This window comes from Eriocheir sinensis, chromosome 8 (assembly GCF_024679095.1).
Source record: "Eriocheir sinensis breed Jianghai 21 chromosome 8, ASM2467909v1, whole genome shotgun sequence".
Taxonomy (NCBI): Eukaryota; Metazoa; Arthropoda; class Malacostraca; order Decapoda; family Varunidae; genus Eriocheir; species Eriocheir sinensis.
Genome location: NC_066516.1, coordinates 13,423,573 through 13,441,027, shown reverse-complemented (window position 1 = coordinate 13,441,027; position 17,455 = coordinate 13,423,573). Strand labels below are relative to the sequence as shown.

Sequence of the window (17,455 nt, the reverse complement as noted above, 5' to 3'; positions counted from 1 at the left end):
CCCGGCATAAGTAGGTATACGTCATTCTCTACACCTTCATAATATCCAGTCAAGAACTTTCACAGCAACATTCATCCTATCAGCAGTTGTCTACCCACACAATTAAGGCTCAATACGTAGCAACAGCATTATCAATATTTATCATAATCTTCAGCTATTATTCATAGTTCATTGCAGGACAGATCGAGCCTTTTCCAACGTTCTCCACCTCTATCTGAACTGGAATCTTGACTTTCTATATAGGACTCCTTGGTCTGATGTTGGTGCTCCTGGGTGTTTTTCTTCCTATTCTTGCGCATACTCTAATTTTAGCCCTGTAGAGTGCGTATCCTGTTGACGTCAACAATTTTTAAGTTTCCTCTAGCTGTTACTATGTTGTCCATCTGTCAGTTTTACGCATGATATAACCTGTTCAACTCCTTTCTTTTATTCCTAATTAGCCATTAGCATATATTTTACATTTGCCTGTTATCTCATCAAAGGTGCATCGCTCGCTCACTCTTCATTCACGTTATATATAACCTACCCGGCAGCATTTTTATCTTCGTCCCTCTATGGCAGTATATGCGCTTTGCTTTCTCGAGACGCCAATAAAGTTTCCGAACCGCAGCGGTCTGTTTGGACTCTGGTTTGGTCGTTTGGACTATAGGGTTGTACGTATTAGTAAACATTTCGTCGCCCAAGTTCTCATAATTATTTGGCTTTTGTAGTTTTGGGCATTTCCAGTAGTCTTATGACCCTGGTGATGGTTTGACCCCGCCTTCCTCTGTATTATATGAACCTAAGGAAACACTCATTATAACCCAATAGATCCCCTCTTTGACCTTTAGAAATAGTTGATGTGGGAAGCGAAAGTGTCTTATAAGACGGTCATCCCACTGGCGGCAGACAGCGCGCGACATTGCGCGACAGCCCGTTTTGTCTAGTATACCGGCGACGAAATTCTAATTTTGTCCGTTAATCGGCGGATGTGGGTGGGGCGCTTGTCGGAAACCACTTGCGATCGCCATTGCCGACAATTTGCTATTCGGCGCGACTGCCCCCCCTTTTTTTTAAAGGAACGGGAAAATCTGTCGCCGATGAACTGCAATAGTCAGTGACATTATGGCGATTGTGATCGGCGACAAAAGGCGAAAGTCGGAGTTAGTCAGCGACAAACGGTCATACTAATCGGCGACCATAGCCGATAGCCACCGATACGTTACAGTTTTGAGAGCAACTTTAAACCTGTCGCGATTAAGTTGTCGCCAAGTGTCGCCGGCATGTTGCAGGCTGTCGGCGGCATATTGCCGGCTTGTCGCCACCCAATTTTCACAAGTCGGCAATACTGCTATTGTCATGCCGCAGACACGTTAAATTTGTGTCGCCTACTGTCGCAGACTGTCCCAGACTGTCGCAGATTATGACCGGGCGACAGTCGGTGATGGGACACAATTTTTTTTTTTTTTTTACAACAAAGGAGGCAGCTCAAGGGCACACAAAAAAAAAACAATAAAAAAAGCCCGCTAATCGTTGCTCCCATTAAAGAATCAGAAGAGGCGGCCAAAAACAAGGTCAAACTCGGGAGGAGAGGTGTCCTGATACCCTCCTCTTGAAAGAGTTCAAGTCGTAGGCAGGAGGAAATACAGATGAAGGAAGATTGTTCCAAAGTTTACCAGCGTAAGGGATGAAAGAGTGAAGATGCTGGTTAACTCTTGCATAAGGGGTTTGGACAGTATAGGGATGAGCATGAGTAGAAAGTCGTGTGCAGCGGGGCCGCGGGAGGGGGGGAGGCATGCAGTTAGCAAGTTCAGAAGAGCAGTCAGCGTGGAAATATCGATAGAAGATAGAAAGAGAGGCAACATCGCGGCGGAATCTAAGAGGTAGAAGACTATCAGTAGGAGGAGGAGAGCTGATGAGAAGAAGAGCCTTAGCCTCCACTCGATATCTGTCCAGAAGAGCTGTGTGGGTGGAGCTCCCCCACACGTGAGATGTATACTCCATACGAGGGCGGACAAGGCCCCTAGCTGTATATGGATAGCAACTGCGCGGGGGAGAAGAACTGGCGGAGACGATACAGAACGCCCAACCTCGAGGAAGCTGATTTAGCGAGAGGAGATATGAAATTTCCAGTTGAGATTTTGAGTTAAGGATAGACCGAGGATGTTTAGTGTTGAAGAAGGTGACAGCTGAGTGTTGTCCAAGACTAGGAGATAGGTGTTTGGAAGATTGTGTCGAGTTGATAGGTGGAGAAATTGAGTTTTTGAGGCATTGAAGGACACAAGGTTCCTTCTGCCCCAATCGGAAATGATAGCAAGGTCTGAGGTTAAGCGTTCTGCAGCCTCCGGTCTGGAGTTGTGTTGTGTTGTGTACAAAAGTACAGCAGTACGTGTACGTGTCATGCAGTATTCTGCAGTCTCTTGCAGTCTCCCTATGTTCTTATGTATTTCCGCCGCCCTACCTATATTTCTGCCGCCCTGCCTATTTCCCCCCCCCCCCTACCTACTCGTATATTTCCGCAGCCCTAATATCCATATTTCAGTCGCCCTACCTATATTTACCCCGCCCTACCTATATTTCCGCCATCCTGTATCCATATTTCCTCCGCTCTATCTATATTTCCGCCGCCCAACGTATATTTCCGCCACCCTACTTATATTTCCGCCGCCCTACCAATATTTTCGCCGCGCCCTACCTATATTTCCGCCGCCCTACCTATAATTCCGCCACCCTTCCTATATTTCAGCCGCCCTACCTATATTTCCCCCGCCCTACTTGTATTTCCTTCGCCCTACCTATATTTCCCCCGCCCTACTTGTATTTCCTTCACCCTCCCTACATTTCCCCCGCCCTACTTGTATTTCCTTCGCCCTACCTATATTTCCGCCGCCCTCTATCTATATTTCCGCCGCCCTACCAATATTTCCGCCGCCCTACCACCCTGGCCCCACCTATATTAATTTCCGCAGCCTTATATATTTCCGCCGCCCTACCACCCTGGACCTACCTATATTAATTTCCGCAGCCTTATATATTTCCGCCGCCCTACTCCCTACTTATATTTCCGCCGCCCTACCAATATTTCCGCCGCCCTATCTATATTTCCGCCGCCCTTCCTATATTTCCGCCGCCCTTCCTATATTTCCGCCGCCCTACTTATATTTCAGCCGCCCTACCAATATTTCCGCCGCCCTATCTATATTTCCGCCGCCCTTCCTATATTTCCGCCGCCCTACTTATATTTCCGCCGCCCTACCAATATTTCCGCCGCCCTTCCTATATTTCCGCCGCCCTTCCTATATTTCCGCCGCCCTACTTATATTTCCGCCGCCCTACCAATATTTCCGCCGCCCTTCCTATATTTCCGCCGCCCTACCAATATTTCCGCTGCCCTATCTATATTTCCGCCGCCCTTCCTATATTTCCGCCGCCCTACTTATATTTCCGCTGCCCTATATATATTTCCGCCGCCCTATCTATATTTCCGCCGCCCTTCCTATATTTCCGCCGCCCTACTTATATTTCCGCGGCCCTACCAATATTTCCGCCGCCCTATCTATATTTCCGCCGCCCTTCCTATATTTCCGCCGCCCTACTTATATTTTAGCCGCCCTTCCTATATTTCCGCCGCCCTACTTATATTTCCGCCGCCCTACCAATATTTCCGCCGCCCTATCTATATTTCCGCCGCCCTTCCTATATTTCCGCCGCCCTACTTATATTTCCGCCGCCCTACCTATATTTCCGCCGCCCTACTCATCTTTCCGCCGCCCCTCCTATATTTCCGCCGCCCTACTTATATTCCGCCGCCCTACCAATATTTCCGCCGCCCTATCTATATTTCCGCCGCCCTTATATTTCCGCCGCCCTACCTATCTTTCCGCCGCCCTACCTATATTTCCGCCACCTTACTTATATTTCCGCCGTCTTACCTATATTTCCGCCGCCCTACCTATATTTCCGCCGCCCAACTTATATTTCCGCCGTCTTACCTGCATTTCCGCCGCCCTATCTATAAACAAGATCTTGCCTATATATTTCAGCCGGCCTACCTATATCTCAACCGCCTTACCTATATTTCCTCCGTTCTACCTTTATTTCAACCGCCGTACTTATATTTCCGCCACCTTACCTATATTTTCGCCCTACCCATATATTTCTCCTGGCCTATACCTATATTTCGGACGGCCTACCTATATATTTCTGCCATGTCATGATATATATATATATATATATATATATATATATATATATATATATATATATATATATATATATATATATATATATATATATATATATATATATATATATATATATATATGTATATATATATATATATATATATATATATATATATATATATATATATATATATATATATATATATATATATATATATATAATGGCTACATCATCCACGTACGATATCGGCGTAAAATGAAAAAAACTGCCCACCATGGAGCCCATCGTATACATTAATATATATATATATATATATATATATATATATATATATATATATATATATATATATATATATATATATATATATATATATATATATATATATATATATAATCTCAAAATGCAGACAACTCATGGGATACATATTCAGAACCTTTAAAACGAGAGATCCACAAACTATGACAACACTATGGAAAGCTCTAATTCTCAACTCTGGGCACCCCACAAACAAACCCATATAATGCGACTAGAAGGCCTCCAAAGAACTTTCACCTCCCGCATCAAAAAATATCATGAGCACACAGAGGAACCAGAAAATCATGACTATTGGCAAAGACTAACGGAACATAATTTATACTCAGTTGAGAGGAGGATAAAAAGATACCAAGTAATATATACATGGAAAATACTTGAAGGACAACTTACTCCACCCAAAACAGAGACAATAACCCCCAATAACACCAATTATGCAAGAACCGGAAGAAAATGTGTCCAGTACCACCTCCCATCTAAATGCCAAGCTAAAGTAAAGACACTCCAATACAACAGCATCTCAAAAAAGGGGGCCAGACTCTTCAACCATCTCCCCAAAGAGCTGAGAAACATTACAGGGTGGAAACAGAGGTGTTCAAGAGGGAACTGGACAAATTTTTGGCATCAATCCCGGATCAACCAGGTGTCCCGGGATATTCTGCAGCACGACCAGCAACTTCTAACTCCATCACTTCCCAGCTGGAATATACATGCAGCAGTGTAAGGGGTGGCGGCAACGCCGTGGCCCTAGCTGCCTCAACGTACATCGAGGGTGTAACGCTCTCTTGAGGTAGAAGGGCTTCAAGGTAAATTCAAGGTAAATATATATATATATATATATATATATATATATATATATATATATATATATATATATATATATATATATATATATATATATATATATATATATATATATATATATATATATGAGGCTCGAGAAATAAATATTGCGGCCCTGTAAAAACGTCACAGTAGAAATTTGTTATCAATCATACTAAAATAAGTTCACTATTTATTTTTTATTTTTTAACCAACAGTGACGTTTCTGCGTGCTCACTCATCTGCAGTGTGCAGGCCAGGTACAGCACTGCAGGTACACATGACTCACAGTCACGACGGCCTTGCGTCATAACACACAACTCTGACGGGTGACGGCCGGGTCTGGGAGCTCGGCAGGATATTCCTCCCCCCAAGAGGCACAGCAACATATTATAATCAGCCTTGAACAACCTTCACTTTTGGGGCTCGAGTGACTGTGGTTCCATGGCTTGCCCAACCTCCTAAAACATCGAAGAAGAAAAAGACGGGACAACCCTGCTGGTGTTTTCGGTTGTTTTGGACACTCACTCGGCAAGATGTTCAAGAAACCTTCAGCCAAAGGTAATTACATAATTATCATCGTGTGTTTGTTGGCAGTAAATTCACTTAGGTTTAAGGACAGACCACCTAGTCTTGCTGCGTGGTCTGTATTTCTCTGTTAATCTCTCTCTCTCTCTCTCTCTCTCTCTCTCTGCATATTGGTGCCGGAACGTTAACATGAAGTTGATGAAACGAATGAAGAAAGTATTGTAGATTTGCAAACATAAACTAAGCAATATAAAATCTACAAGTCCAATGTAACTTGGGTAATAGTACTAGTATATAATGTAGTATGTAATAAACAGGTAAATCTAAAGAACTTCATCCAATTTCTAATTTCCCTTCCTATCACTTGCAGGCTTAGGGACCTGGGGGTATATGGGATTTGGGTGAAGGAAGTACATATTACTGAACTAAACCCAGCAAAATCTTTGGAAATTCTCTAATATGGAGAACTCTATTCTAAGCCATACCTAGCAATTGTCATGCTGTGTTTTCTTTATTCAAGAACCCCTCCTCAACCTCAGCCTACAACTTTTATTTTTATTTGCTGTCCAAGGTATCAGTAGCCTCTCTTGTGGCAAGCCTGGTGGGTTGCCTGAGCCTGTTAGTGGTGTGGGCAATTTTTATATCAGATATAGTAAGTATGAGTAGGAGGAATATTCCCTAAATAATCCAGGGAGGAGTTTTCAGAGAAAGTTTGAGCAAGGCATTCAGCTTCAGACAGATGTGACAGCTGTAGTGCCATCAGGATTAAGGAGAGCGTCCGCTGTGGATTTTTAAAAAAAATCTATAAAATTGAAAAAAATTATGTCTTCGTACTCACCTCAGCTAGCTTGAGGCAAAATATTATGAAAAAATAAGCAAAAATTACAGAGTTATGGCTAAATCCCCCCACCCCACCCCACCCTCTTCCGCTTGTCACTCACGTCACTGCGAAACACTTGCCTGTTCCATGACGGGCTGGGGCCGACTACCATCCAGGCCCCTCAAGAAAGCCTACCGGCACTAAAGGCTGGAATAAAATAATAAAAAAATAAAAATAAAAAAAAAGCTATATTTATACACAGGTGCATACATCGTCGTGTTACAGCATAAAAAATGGCCTAAAAGAATACTTGTATGGCATCTTGAGGCAAACTAGCATCTGCGATGGCCTTGGAGGCAGCAGAGCTGACACATACATCAGTCACCCCGGAGGAGCCAGAGATAAGTTTCGCACGTTGGCTCGTGACCAGGACCAGGACCAGGAAGAAAAGGACACCATCAGACACATGGAAGTCCTTCAAAACAAAGAAAAAAGTGGAATTCAGTAAAGAATACCAACCGGGAAGGCATCTAGGTTTAAAGGGCGAACTCTTTAAGTCCCCGCAGATTTTAACTTTTTTTAGAAAACGGGATTAGTTTCAGATTTTCTGCAATAACTTCGCTGTTATTTGACCGATTTCAATGAACAATACATCATTGGAAAAAAGAGCTAAAGCACAATTTTTTCATCATGAGTTTTTCTTTCAGTTAAGGGACAGTTGTCGGAATAAAAAATTGATATCGTTAGATACACCAATAAAATTGAAAAAAAATCTCATCATTTAACAAAAGCAAAATTGAAAAATTTTTTGGATTCTGCTTTAAGTTTATTTGATAATTTTTTCTGCAGTGTAGGGTCATTAGATGAAAGAGAAACTAAGAGTTGAGTTTTTTTTTTCAATTACATTTTATTTTTTCCTGCTATTATGTATCAACTTATATATCTGAAAGTAAGCGTAAGCGGGTGATAAACCTCATAGCCCCCTGCTGCTTTGTAGGGTTTGCCTTTTTCGTTTAGGGCAGGCAAAGGCTAGGTGGTTGGGTTTGCAAGGGCATGCACCCAGAAAATCTTGCGCCAAAAACTAAAAATGGCTCGATTTACGAGCCATAAAATGTCCAACTGCTCAGGAACAGTGAAAACGGATGTTAAACGAAATGATGATGATGATGATGATAATGATATTACTTCACCATAATCATACATTTCACAGGAATATTATCAGGATCATACGCTAATAATTAAAGAAGTGGCGGACGCTCCCCTCAAGAAAAGGTGGAAAAGACTAAGAAGTGAAATTGATGGTAGTATTTTTGGCTAGGCCTCAATAGTCTGTGGAAGATTAAAGAGTTAGCAAGATTCTGACATTTTCTATCATTGAAAGAGGAATTAGTAAGTTCCAGTCAGAAATATAGTGTGATTTTGTGTGTGTGTGTGTGTGTGTGTGTGTGTGTGTGTGCAATGTTATTATTTCTAATAATTATTTCCAGAGCAAATGAAAACCAATGAGCGACAGTTACGTAAAGTTGGACGTGACGTGGAGCGTGATCGAAGGGAGCTGGAAAGAGAAGAGAAAAAGTTAGAAAATGATATAAAACGGTTAGCAAAATCCCCTGGCAACAAAGAAGCTGTAACACTCCTTGCCAAGCAACTTGTTAACATCAGAAAGCAGAAGACAAGAACCTATGCTGCAAACAGTAGGGTTAGTAGACTTTGATTCTTTGAGAATATCAAAATGCTTTATGTCTGTGGCAAAGAAAAGAAAAGCCAATATAAGCTGGAAGGTTAAAAAATGGTGCTACTTGCTAGTTATGTACAGGTGACAATTTCAGCTGATGTGCAAATTTTATTTACCTCAAAAATAAATGATTATATTCTATAAGTAAAACCAAGTATTTTCTTGCTGCTAACTGAAGTAATGTTTATTAAATATTACAACAGCAAAAGATTCATGAGAGTGTCCTGAATGTTTATGGAATAATGTATGTGTGTATGTTATTAAATTTTCCATCAATAGACAGTGTAGTGCTGACTCGCCTGATTGGTGCGCCTCCCATAACTACTTTGCGAGTGGGATACCTCTGTAGCAGACTGATTAACCCTTTCCTTGCTAAGTGCTCGCAACGAGACTATCCCCCCAGGCACGCTCAGGCACCCCAGCGAGGGAAGGGGATCTCTTTTAACCGCTGTATCTCAAAAACTATTCATCACAGGTACAAATCAAAAACACCATTGGAAAGAGAAGGCCAAGATCTATAAGATTCGGTTATGTAAGCCTCTCCTGCGAATGAACAGGCACGTTCGGGGGGTGTTTTTTTGCTGTGAGTGCGACTGGCACTCGCAGCAAGCTTTTAGCACCACCAGCAAGTGACACTAGTTCTTGCTCTTTTAACCTATGTATCTCAAAAACTATTCATTACAGCTAAAAAACAAAAACACCATTGGAAAGAGCTAGGAGGCCGAGATCTATAAGATTCGGTAATGTTAGCCTCTCCTGCGAACGTACAGGCACGTTCAGGGGGTGTTGCCGTGAAGACGTACATTCATGCGTGCGCGACGGTAAGCCGTAAGGCAACTACTGAGTAGATCTCTTGATGATGGGGTGCTGGCAGGGCAGTATTGCCAACTGCAAAATTTACAACTATTTGGTCAAAATATCAGTCATGTGATAGGTGAAGCTATGCAAAAATTATGCTATATTGGTCAACAACATCCACCAGTTGCTCGTCTGTAGATTTTCCGTGCTTTTCCGCACTAGGCTGATATGATTTTCCACCAAATTTCGTGGAAAACCCACTGAATTGGCAATGCTGTTGGGTGAAAAATAGTGTTGGAACACTCTCATACGCGGGAAATTTGAGTGCGACTGGAGCTCGCAGCAAGCGTTTAGTACCATTGGCAAGTTACGCTAGTGCTCGCTGTGAGCGTTTAGCAAGGAAAGGGTTAAGGAGTGGCTTTCCCATCTGTCTAGCCGCGGGTTTGATCCCCAGCGACAGTGAAACCCTTTCCCGGGCTGGATTCATTTCTTGAGTGTTTTGTGACACAGTGGTCATGTTAAGGTATAGCGAAGTGAAATTCGGGCAATACAACAGTATGCAGCACCTGCTTAGCATTTAACACAAAACATAATGATGAATAATTTTACAAGTAATTTTTGTATTAATTTCTTTCAGTACTTGTCAGAGCATCTCTGATGTTTCTTCACAGCTTGAAGATGTTGAGAAAGTGAAATAACGAAACCTAATCTAACCTAATGAGGTTCCTGATTGTCTGGAGAGCCCAGCACTAAAATGGTAGAGGAGAGAGCTCACATCCAGCCCTTGAAAATCCCTCTTTTTTTTAGATGCTGGAGTTTTTAATTGGATTGAGGTTTGGGCAATTACCTGGCTATTACCATTATGAAGGATATGTGGCAATCCTCAAGCCGGCTGGTGATTGATTTGGCAATAGAAGCAGGGTCACTGAAACACTCTGGCACCTGTAAGTTTGAAAGACTCAGGTAGATGATCACATATAAGCTCCAGATACATGCCCTGATTCTTTTTTTTGATTATTGGGAGAACAACAAGATTCCTAAATCCCTTAGTAGAAGAACAACCTTAAATCATCAGTGAATCAGATGTTTAGGGGTGGATTCCATTGTAGTTTGGGTTGAGAGGATCACTACTTGTGTCCAGGGACACTTCACTTCCACAGTTACAGGCCACAGTTATTCATTTGACCATAGTACACCTAGCCAGTCACCGTCTCAGCTCAGCTATACTTGCTGGGATGAGTGACCCCATGAACCTTCTGCATGTCAGAGAAATCCTGAAACTCATTTTGTTTCTGTTAAAAAGTAATAATGAATAAATAAAGATCAAAGGCACTTATTGCCATTTGAAGGTGATAGAGTATTTTTCTTAACGAAGGGTATTTTCACCTAATACCTTGTCTTGAAAAAAAAAAAAAATAATAATAATAATAACATTCATTTCAGTACTACCATCATAGGTGTCACAGATTCAACTTCATTACAAATACCTAAGAAGCAATTGAGTACTTTCCTAAAATTACCCATGTAACAAATTTTTGCTAATTTTTATTGGAAACTGTCACCTTATTTCACATTGGCAGTTGTGTAAATGTTTAGATAGTTGTCTTAAAACATGAACACCACATGCTGACACTACCCAAACACATGTTTAAAGATGTAATATTTTTGTAGGTTGGTCATAGTACATACATGTATACTTCAACTGTAAATGTATACTATATGAAAAAAGCAGCAGTGAACTGAAGAAATTGTTCAGAAAACAGAACTATAATTCTTATCCATAGCTTGGTCCTTTACATAACATCTATTTCTAAAAGATTGATTCATTAACTAACTAATGGTCATGCAGACTACGTACATTTAACTTTTTATCTTAATAACCTGAACTCAGAACTAAAAAGATGTTTGATGCATTCACTTGGAATATGTTGCATCTCTACCACTTTTAATCAAGTAACATTGTGAATTTAACCATTTTGCATGATATATCATATAAGTTTAGGGTATCATGACAAAGAAGATACATGTTGGTAGGTGGGCCACAGAGTGATTCATGCCTAATTAGAGTAGTAGACTGAAATAGTTTTTCGGTCATACTTTATAATTATGTCAAATACATTCCGCATATGCTTTTTTTTTTTATTTTCAGATATCTTCAGTTGCAGCTCAACAAAAAGGAATGCAGGCAAATGTCAAGCTGGCTGGTGCTATGGGTACAGCCACAAAGACAATGGTTAATATGAACAAGATCATGAAGCCGGAAGATATTGCTAAAAACATGAAGGATTTCGAGCAGGCCTCTGCAAAGCTGGATATGACTGATGAACTAAGTAAGTGTACAATGATTACAATACTTTAATTGTTATTGCCTTAGCTTTTCTTTAGTAATCATACTGAAAATAACAGTTCCCATATTTCTTTTATTAGCAACTTAAATAGTAGATGACCTCTAGTGAGTATTTATAATGTTATGTGATACTGCCTTATTTTCTTTGAAGTTTCTATTTTTCTAATTTACTGCTTTGATCTTTTTAGTGAATGACACCCTCGATGATATACTAAATGAAAGTGGTGATGAAGAAGAGAGTGATGCCATTGTGAATCAGGTGTTGGATGAAATTGGCATTGAGATTGGGTCAAAGGTAAGATGATTTGTCTGTTTAAAGAGGATTAGCATTTAGATTACTTTGCATGATATGAAAGTTTTATAGGACAGTGATCAGATTGATAATGCTGTATGGTATGGAAACTGGGCCTATGAAGAAGATGGAAGAACACAAGGTAGAGGCAGCAGAGATGTGGATGTTGCAATAAATGTTTCCATAGAGTGACTAGAGAGTATAGAATAAGAAATGTTTATATCAGGTGAACAAGGAAACTTAAGGAAGCATAAAAGAAAGCACTAGAACCAAGACTGTGATGGTCTAGACATGTGATGAGAAGAGAGGAGGACAATGTGGGAAGATAAGTAAGGAGAATGGAAATAAAGGGTAGAATGAAGAGCGAGAGACTGAGGAAGAGGTGGATGGATTATGTAAGAGATGCCATGAGACAAAAACATCAGTGAACAAATAGTACAAAACAATGCTCAGGAAAGGAGACTCCTACACAATAGCAACTCCATCTAATTTGAGATCATTATGCTGAGAAGTTATTTTGTATGATACTATAGCGATTTATTGATATTGGCATTTTTCATTTTAATGTGCATATTACTATCAACCAAAGTTACCTTTCAAACATTATTAATTTCAGGTGGCAGGGGCACCATCAGTAAGAACAGAAGGTCTAGGGGAAACAAGTAAGTCCAGAGTCCTGTCAGATGATGAATTAGAAGAGTCCCTTGCAAAGCTGAGAGCAACATAAGGTTGCTGACAATGTGCCAATTTTGAATGTTCCTGTGTTAAGATTATTTTTTGGAATGTTAAGCAGGATTACATAATCTGTAGATGCTTATGATTTTTTTTGTGTGTGGGTATGTTCTCTGTTACAACCTTAATAAGAATAGATCACTTGACTACTTATGGGGAAGGCTTCATATGAATACATGAAATATTTTAAAGTGTACTTAACTCAAGGTGTACATACCAACATCTCTACATTTCTGGTAGAAATGTAGAAGTCACTGCAGCACTTTACCTATTTCATGTTGTTGCAAAATTTTCTCACAGTCAGGGCAGATAAGAAAATATTACTGTTGTGTTAAGTTTGTAAAGATCTATTGGTACAATGAGTTTTATGGATGAGCATAACAGCACAAATGTAATTATTTAGTATTATTGAATTATATCTCAGTTGCTAAATAAATATATTTATTGGATTAATCTGAGCTCAAAATTGCATCCATTGTTAATCTTGATTGGTGTCATGAGTCATCTTGAGTCATGGAAATCCAGGAAGAAATGAGACACAGCTGAGCCAAGTGGGATGGGGGAGAGAGCTATGGTGTATGAAAATGGAAGGAAAGATGGCTAAGCAGAGGAGTGTAATAACAGAGAGAGAGAGAGTGATATATCACTTAATGATCTTGATCACAATTTCAACTCTGGTTGAATAAAAATGTAAAATCAGTGAAAATTTGGGTATGAAAATTTATAAACTTTTATACTGAGAAGTTTAGATTCCCAAGACTCCATAATTAATCAGCATGTGTGTAAACCAATTATTTGTTAAGAATCCAATGGATGATAGATTGCAGATTTGCTGTAAATGCATTCAGCTGTCCTTTGTGAATGGAAACTCGTGCAAAGTGGTTGTAAGCTTTCTTCTACAGTGTTTTCACATGATCACACATTTTTCTAGTAATTTTCTTAGTACATCAAAATGTATTTTTTTGTATTCAATTACCATAATGTTTAAGAAAATTCAGTATAGTTCTGTAACACTGAGATTACCAAGTGGTATAAACATTGTGAGCAGAAAGACTTTGAAACGTTGATTTGGAGCATGATCTATATGCATTCCTATTTATACTTTTTTTTTAAGTTAGTTGGCTTTGAAAATTAGAAATAACCCTAGTTCACTTCCAGTGTAAGGCCTAACATTTACTTTTGCACTTGGCACCAGTAGACTTATTTCTACTATGCTTAGATGTTATTATTACAGTAACAGAATAACGAGACACAGGTTGAATGCAATCACTTTGTGGCTAACAAAACACAGGAATAACACAGGGACACATTTTACTGCAGGCAAGAGCCTGAGTGTAGCATAGATAGGGGATGGTCTCCCTTGTGTGTTGTAATGATAACATAATTATGCCACTACTGTTCAGCTGAATGATCATATGATTGTACCACCAATGTGCAATATGGTGATCACCTGATTACACCACCAATCACAGGATAGGGAAAGTTCAAGATCATTTAAGTTTAAAGTCAGATCAATGGTTGCCCATAATTTATTTCTTTGGTATTAATACTGTAAAGTTTAACTAATTTCATATATCCATTACTCTAACCCCATTTTTAGTAGCTGGATAAAAAGTCAGCCTCTAGAAACAGAAAACTCAAGCCAAACAATAAAATGAAACTGTCATATCTCGGTTTACAAGCTTAATTCGTTCTGGAAATTTGCTCGCAAACCAAAAAACTCATAAACCAAAACTGTAAGTAAGTGTAGTGCTGAAAACACAAAGATTGCACACTAGAGCACAAATGTACTAAGTGGACACGAGCATGCAGAAGCTACCTCTGTGAGTGTACAACGCTTTGAACGCTCTTGTCTTGCAGCGAACAAAGGGAACCCGCACTCACGTCTTTGACTTGTATAAACAGGATGCTCATACACCAAGTCATTACTCGTTAATCAAGGGATTTTTAGCGAATTTATTTTGCTCATAAATCAAAACACTCAATAAAGTAAGGCACTTGTAAACTGAGGTATTACTGTACATATATTTACTTTCATGTTACATTTAGTCTTTGACAAACTCATGACTGTGTGTTAAGACAGCAATGGAACCTCAGTAAAATAGAATAGGCAAAATTCCCAGTTTCCTGCAAAGTAGTGTCCAACTTCCAGAGCGATAAAGATGTACTTTTCACATAAGATGATTCTCTTGGTACAATTATAAATCATATGGTACTGCTAATAACCATATTATCCAAGTCCAATCAGCTAAGTACTGATGTTATGCATACCTACTATAAAATAGGTACTTATAGCCATATTTCAGTTGCTAATTCAAGCCATAATTTTATTTTTTAAGAGCGAAAGTTAAATTTTTCAATGAATGAAAATTCCATATTTGGGAGTTATTTTCATACCAACATTGTTGAAAAAATTAGATGTATTTTATGCCATTGCCGATAGACTCAATACAATATTGATTTTTGTTTTTTGTTTTTGTGGATTAAAAAAAAATAATAATCATATACAAAACATGTCAAAATTTCTCCAACAGTATTCATAAACTAACCCAAGTGGGCTTAAGGGTAACCTTCCTTCTCCCTACCCCACTATGTCCTTCAACATCAGCACAATTTTAGGCATTTGAGTGACAAGTGAATCCTCATCTAATCACCCTGTCCCCTTCCTTCCTGCAGTCATTGATAATGGTGCCCTCAAAGCCATGGCAATGAATTTGTATTCTCACCTTCACATCTTCCACTTTCATGTATTCATGAAAAAAAGTGACTTAAGTATGGCTGATAAAAGTGTACGGTGAGCTGGGGATGAACTGTACATGTGGACGTAACATACAGAGGCTCCCATGGCCAAATTTATAGGTTTAAAGCAGTCTCCCTCTAACAGGTATTAGGCAAAATGGGTGCAGACAGCTGAGCAACGGCAGTATTGGTAGGGGATGCTTGGCTATTTTTTTTTTTTTTTTTTTTTTTTTTTATGTAATATTTTGCCACTAATTAATGATAGTGTTACACAAAATGCAGCCATGTAACCCATGACAGTGACACTTACGTGGGTATCGATTTCATTCATCTACTCAATCCTTTAGGGTGTTTTACCAGTATATTTCATGTGTTTTGCAACAGAACAAAACTGCTGCTAGCTACACTTCACTAAGGGGGTGCATATCCCATAGACATCCCCTGACCTTTGTCTGAAATATTAGTTGAATAATTTGAAATCATACAAAATTTATTTTATATAAAGGGCAACCCAGTAAATTATATAGGCAAAATAATTGATTGTGGTGAAAATTCTACAAGTTTCTCTAAGGTCTCATACCTTAGAAAAAAAAAATGGTAAGGGAGGCACCTTCATCTTCCTAGAATTAGAGAACATAGGTGATGTAAAACCTGACCAAGTGACAGGGGTCTTGCTGCCCCCTATGTCAGCACCAACTCCGAGGCTTAAGCACTTCATCAAATTTGCAAATTCACTAACAGCATACTCTACCAAGTGAATTAACCCTTTCAGAATGGACAATGCTCTTTTATTTTAATTTGACACTGCAAATTAAATGATTCCTTGTTCAGTTAGTAAATCAAATTTCATTATTTTCCTTTTACTTCAAAATTCATTATCTTACCTTATATACAGTATTTATTAATAAAAATTATTTTAAGATTATATTTAGGTCCTGTTAATGAATTATGTTGTTATTAAGGAACTTTGTCTTCATTTAAAGTTTATATGACTTTACTTTGTGATAACTATATAGCTGTACGGATCATTTTCACATGTGGACGATCCGTACAGTTTGAAAAAAACAATTTTAGGCCAATGTTTCACCTACTTGTAAAATGTTCCCAGAGTTGTGCCTTATTCACATTGTAGTCAAAAGGATATATTTTGTCATGCATGAAAAAGTTTTCCATTTTTTACTTTTTTCTTACAAATTTTTGAAAAAAATCGAACAGATCATCCCCTACTCACCCTACATTTTACAAGAATTAAATGAAGTTTTCAGCCTGTTTGATTGATTTCCATTAAATGTATATTTTTTCATAAATAAAATGGAAAATTGAAATTCACATGCTGCTTTATCCTTTCATTTACCTTATTAACAACATAAACAGTCCATTTCTCACAGAGGCAGAATGAGAGTCAAAAAAGGCCATGTAACCATTTTGGTGTCATGTAAAATTATTCAAGGATCACCCAATCCCAAACATCACTCCTGTTCCATAGGAGCCTGAAACTAGTTAATGTGTTATCTATACATGGGATACTTTTTTCACTCACCTTGTCTCTCAAAAGAAGATTGAGAAATGGTTCAAAGAGGGATGGAGACCCATGCTGGGTATCACTAGTATAATGGATAAAAATTGCAAGTACATAAAAAAAACATACAAAAATAGATGACATTATAAAATAAATTAAAATCAAGAAATGCTACTGGTCAGGACACTTATGTAAGTATGTAAGTATATGAGGGAGAGGAAAACAATGGGAGAAAACGAGTAATGGACTGGGATATAACTAACAAATGTACCCAAGGGGAGGCCATTCAGCAGATGGTGTTATGAAATTAAGAAGTTTATGGGACATATGCCTTCCCTGACCTCTACAATATCTGGGTTGCCAGTCTGTTACTTCTGTAGAAAGAAACTACAAAGGGATGCTACACTTTATTTACAAACTATTTATAAATTTTATACAATTTTTCATCAGGATATTATGGTAGCAGAGATATGCTGTGAGAAGGTATTGATGAAGTATACATCACATCCTACAATTTACTTTTAAAGAAGTGTGAAGAAAATGCGACAATACTGTATGCATCAGTTAATAAATAAGAAACTTAAAACATTCTACTACAACAAGAAACTAAAAAATGCTGAAAATATATTGACAAATCTACGTAA

The 17,455-nt window shown here is 38.9% G+C and overlaps 1 protein-coding gene across 1 annotated transcript; it reads left to right on the top strand.

The window, feature by feature from the left end:
* Positions 1 to 5,514: 5,514 nt before the first annotated feature.
* On the top strand, positions 5,515 to 16,621 carry LOC126995554 (charged multivesicular body protein 2b-like). Its single transcript, XM_050855196.1, has 5 exons — positions 5,515 to 5,862; positions 8,137 to 8,348; positions 11,332 to 11,512; positions 11,718 to 11,824; positions 12,438 to 16,621. Exons 1-5 carry the CDS (start codon positions 5,838 to 5,840, stop codon positions 12,546 to 12,548), a joined length of 636 nt encoding a protein of 211 aa, XP_050711153.1. The 5' UTR covers positions 5,515 to 5,837; the 3' UTR covers positions 12,549 to 16,621.
* Positions 16,622 to 17,455: the final 834 nt, after the last annotated feature.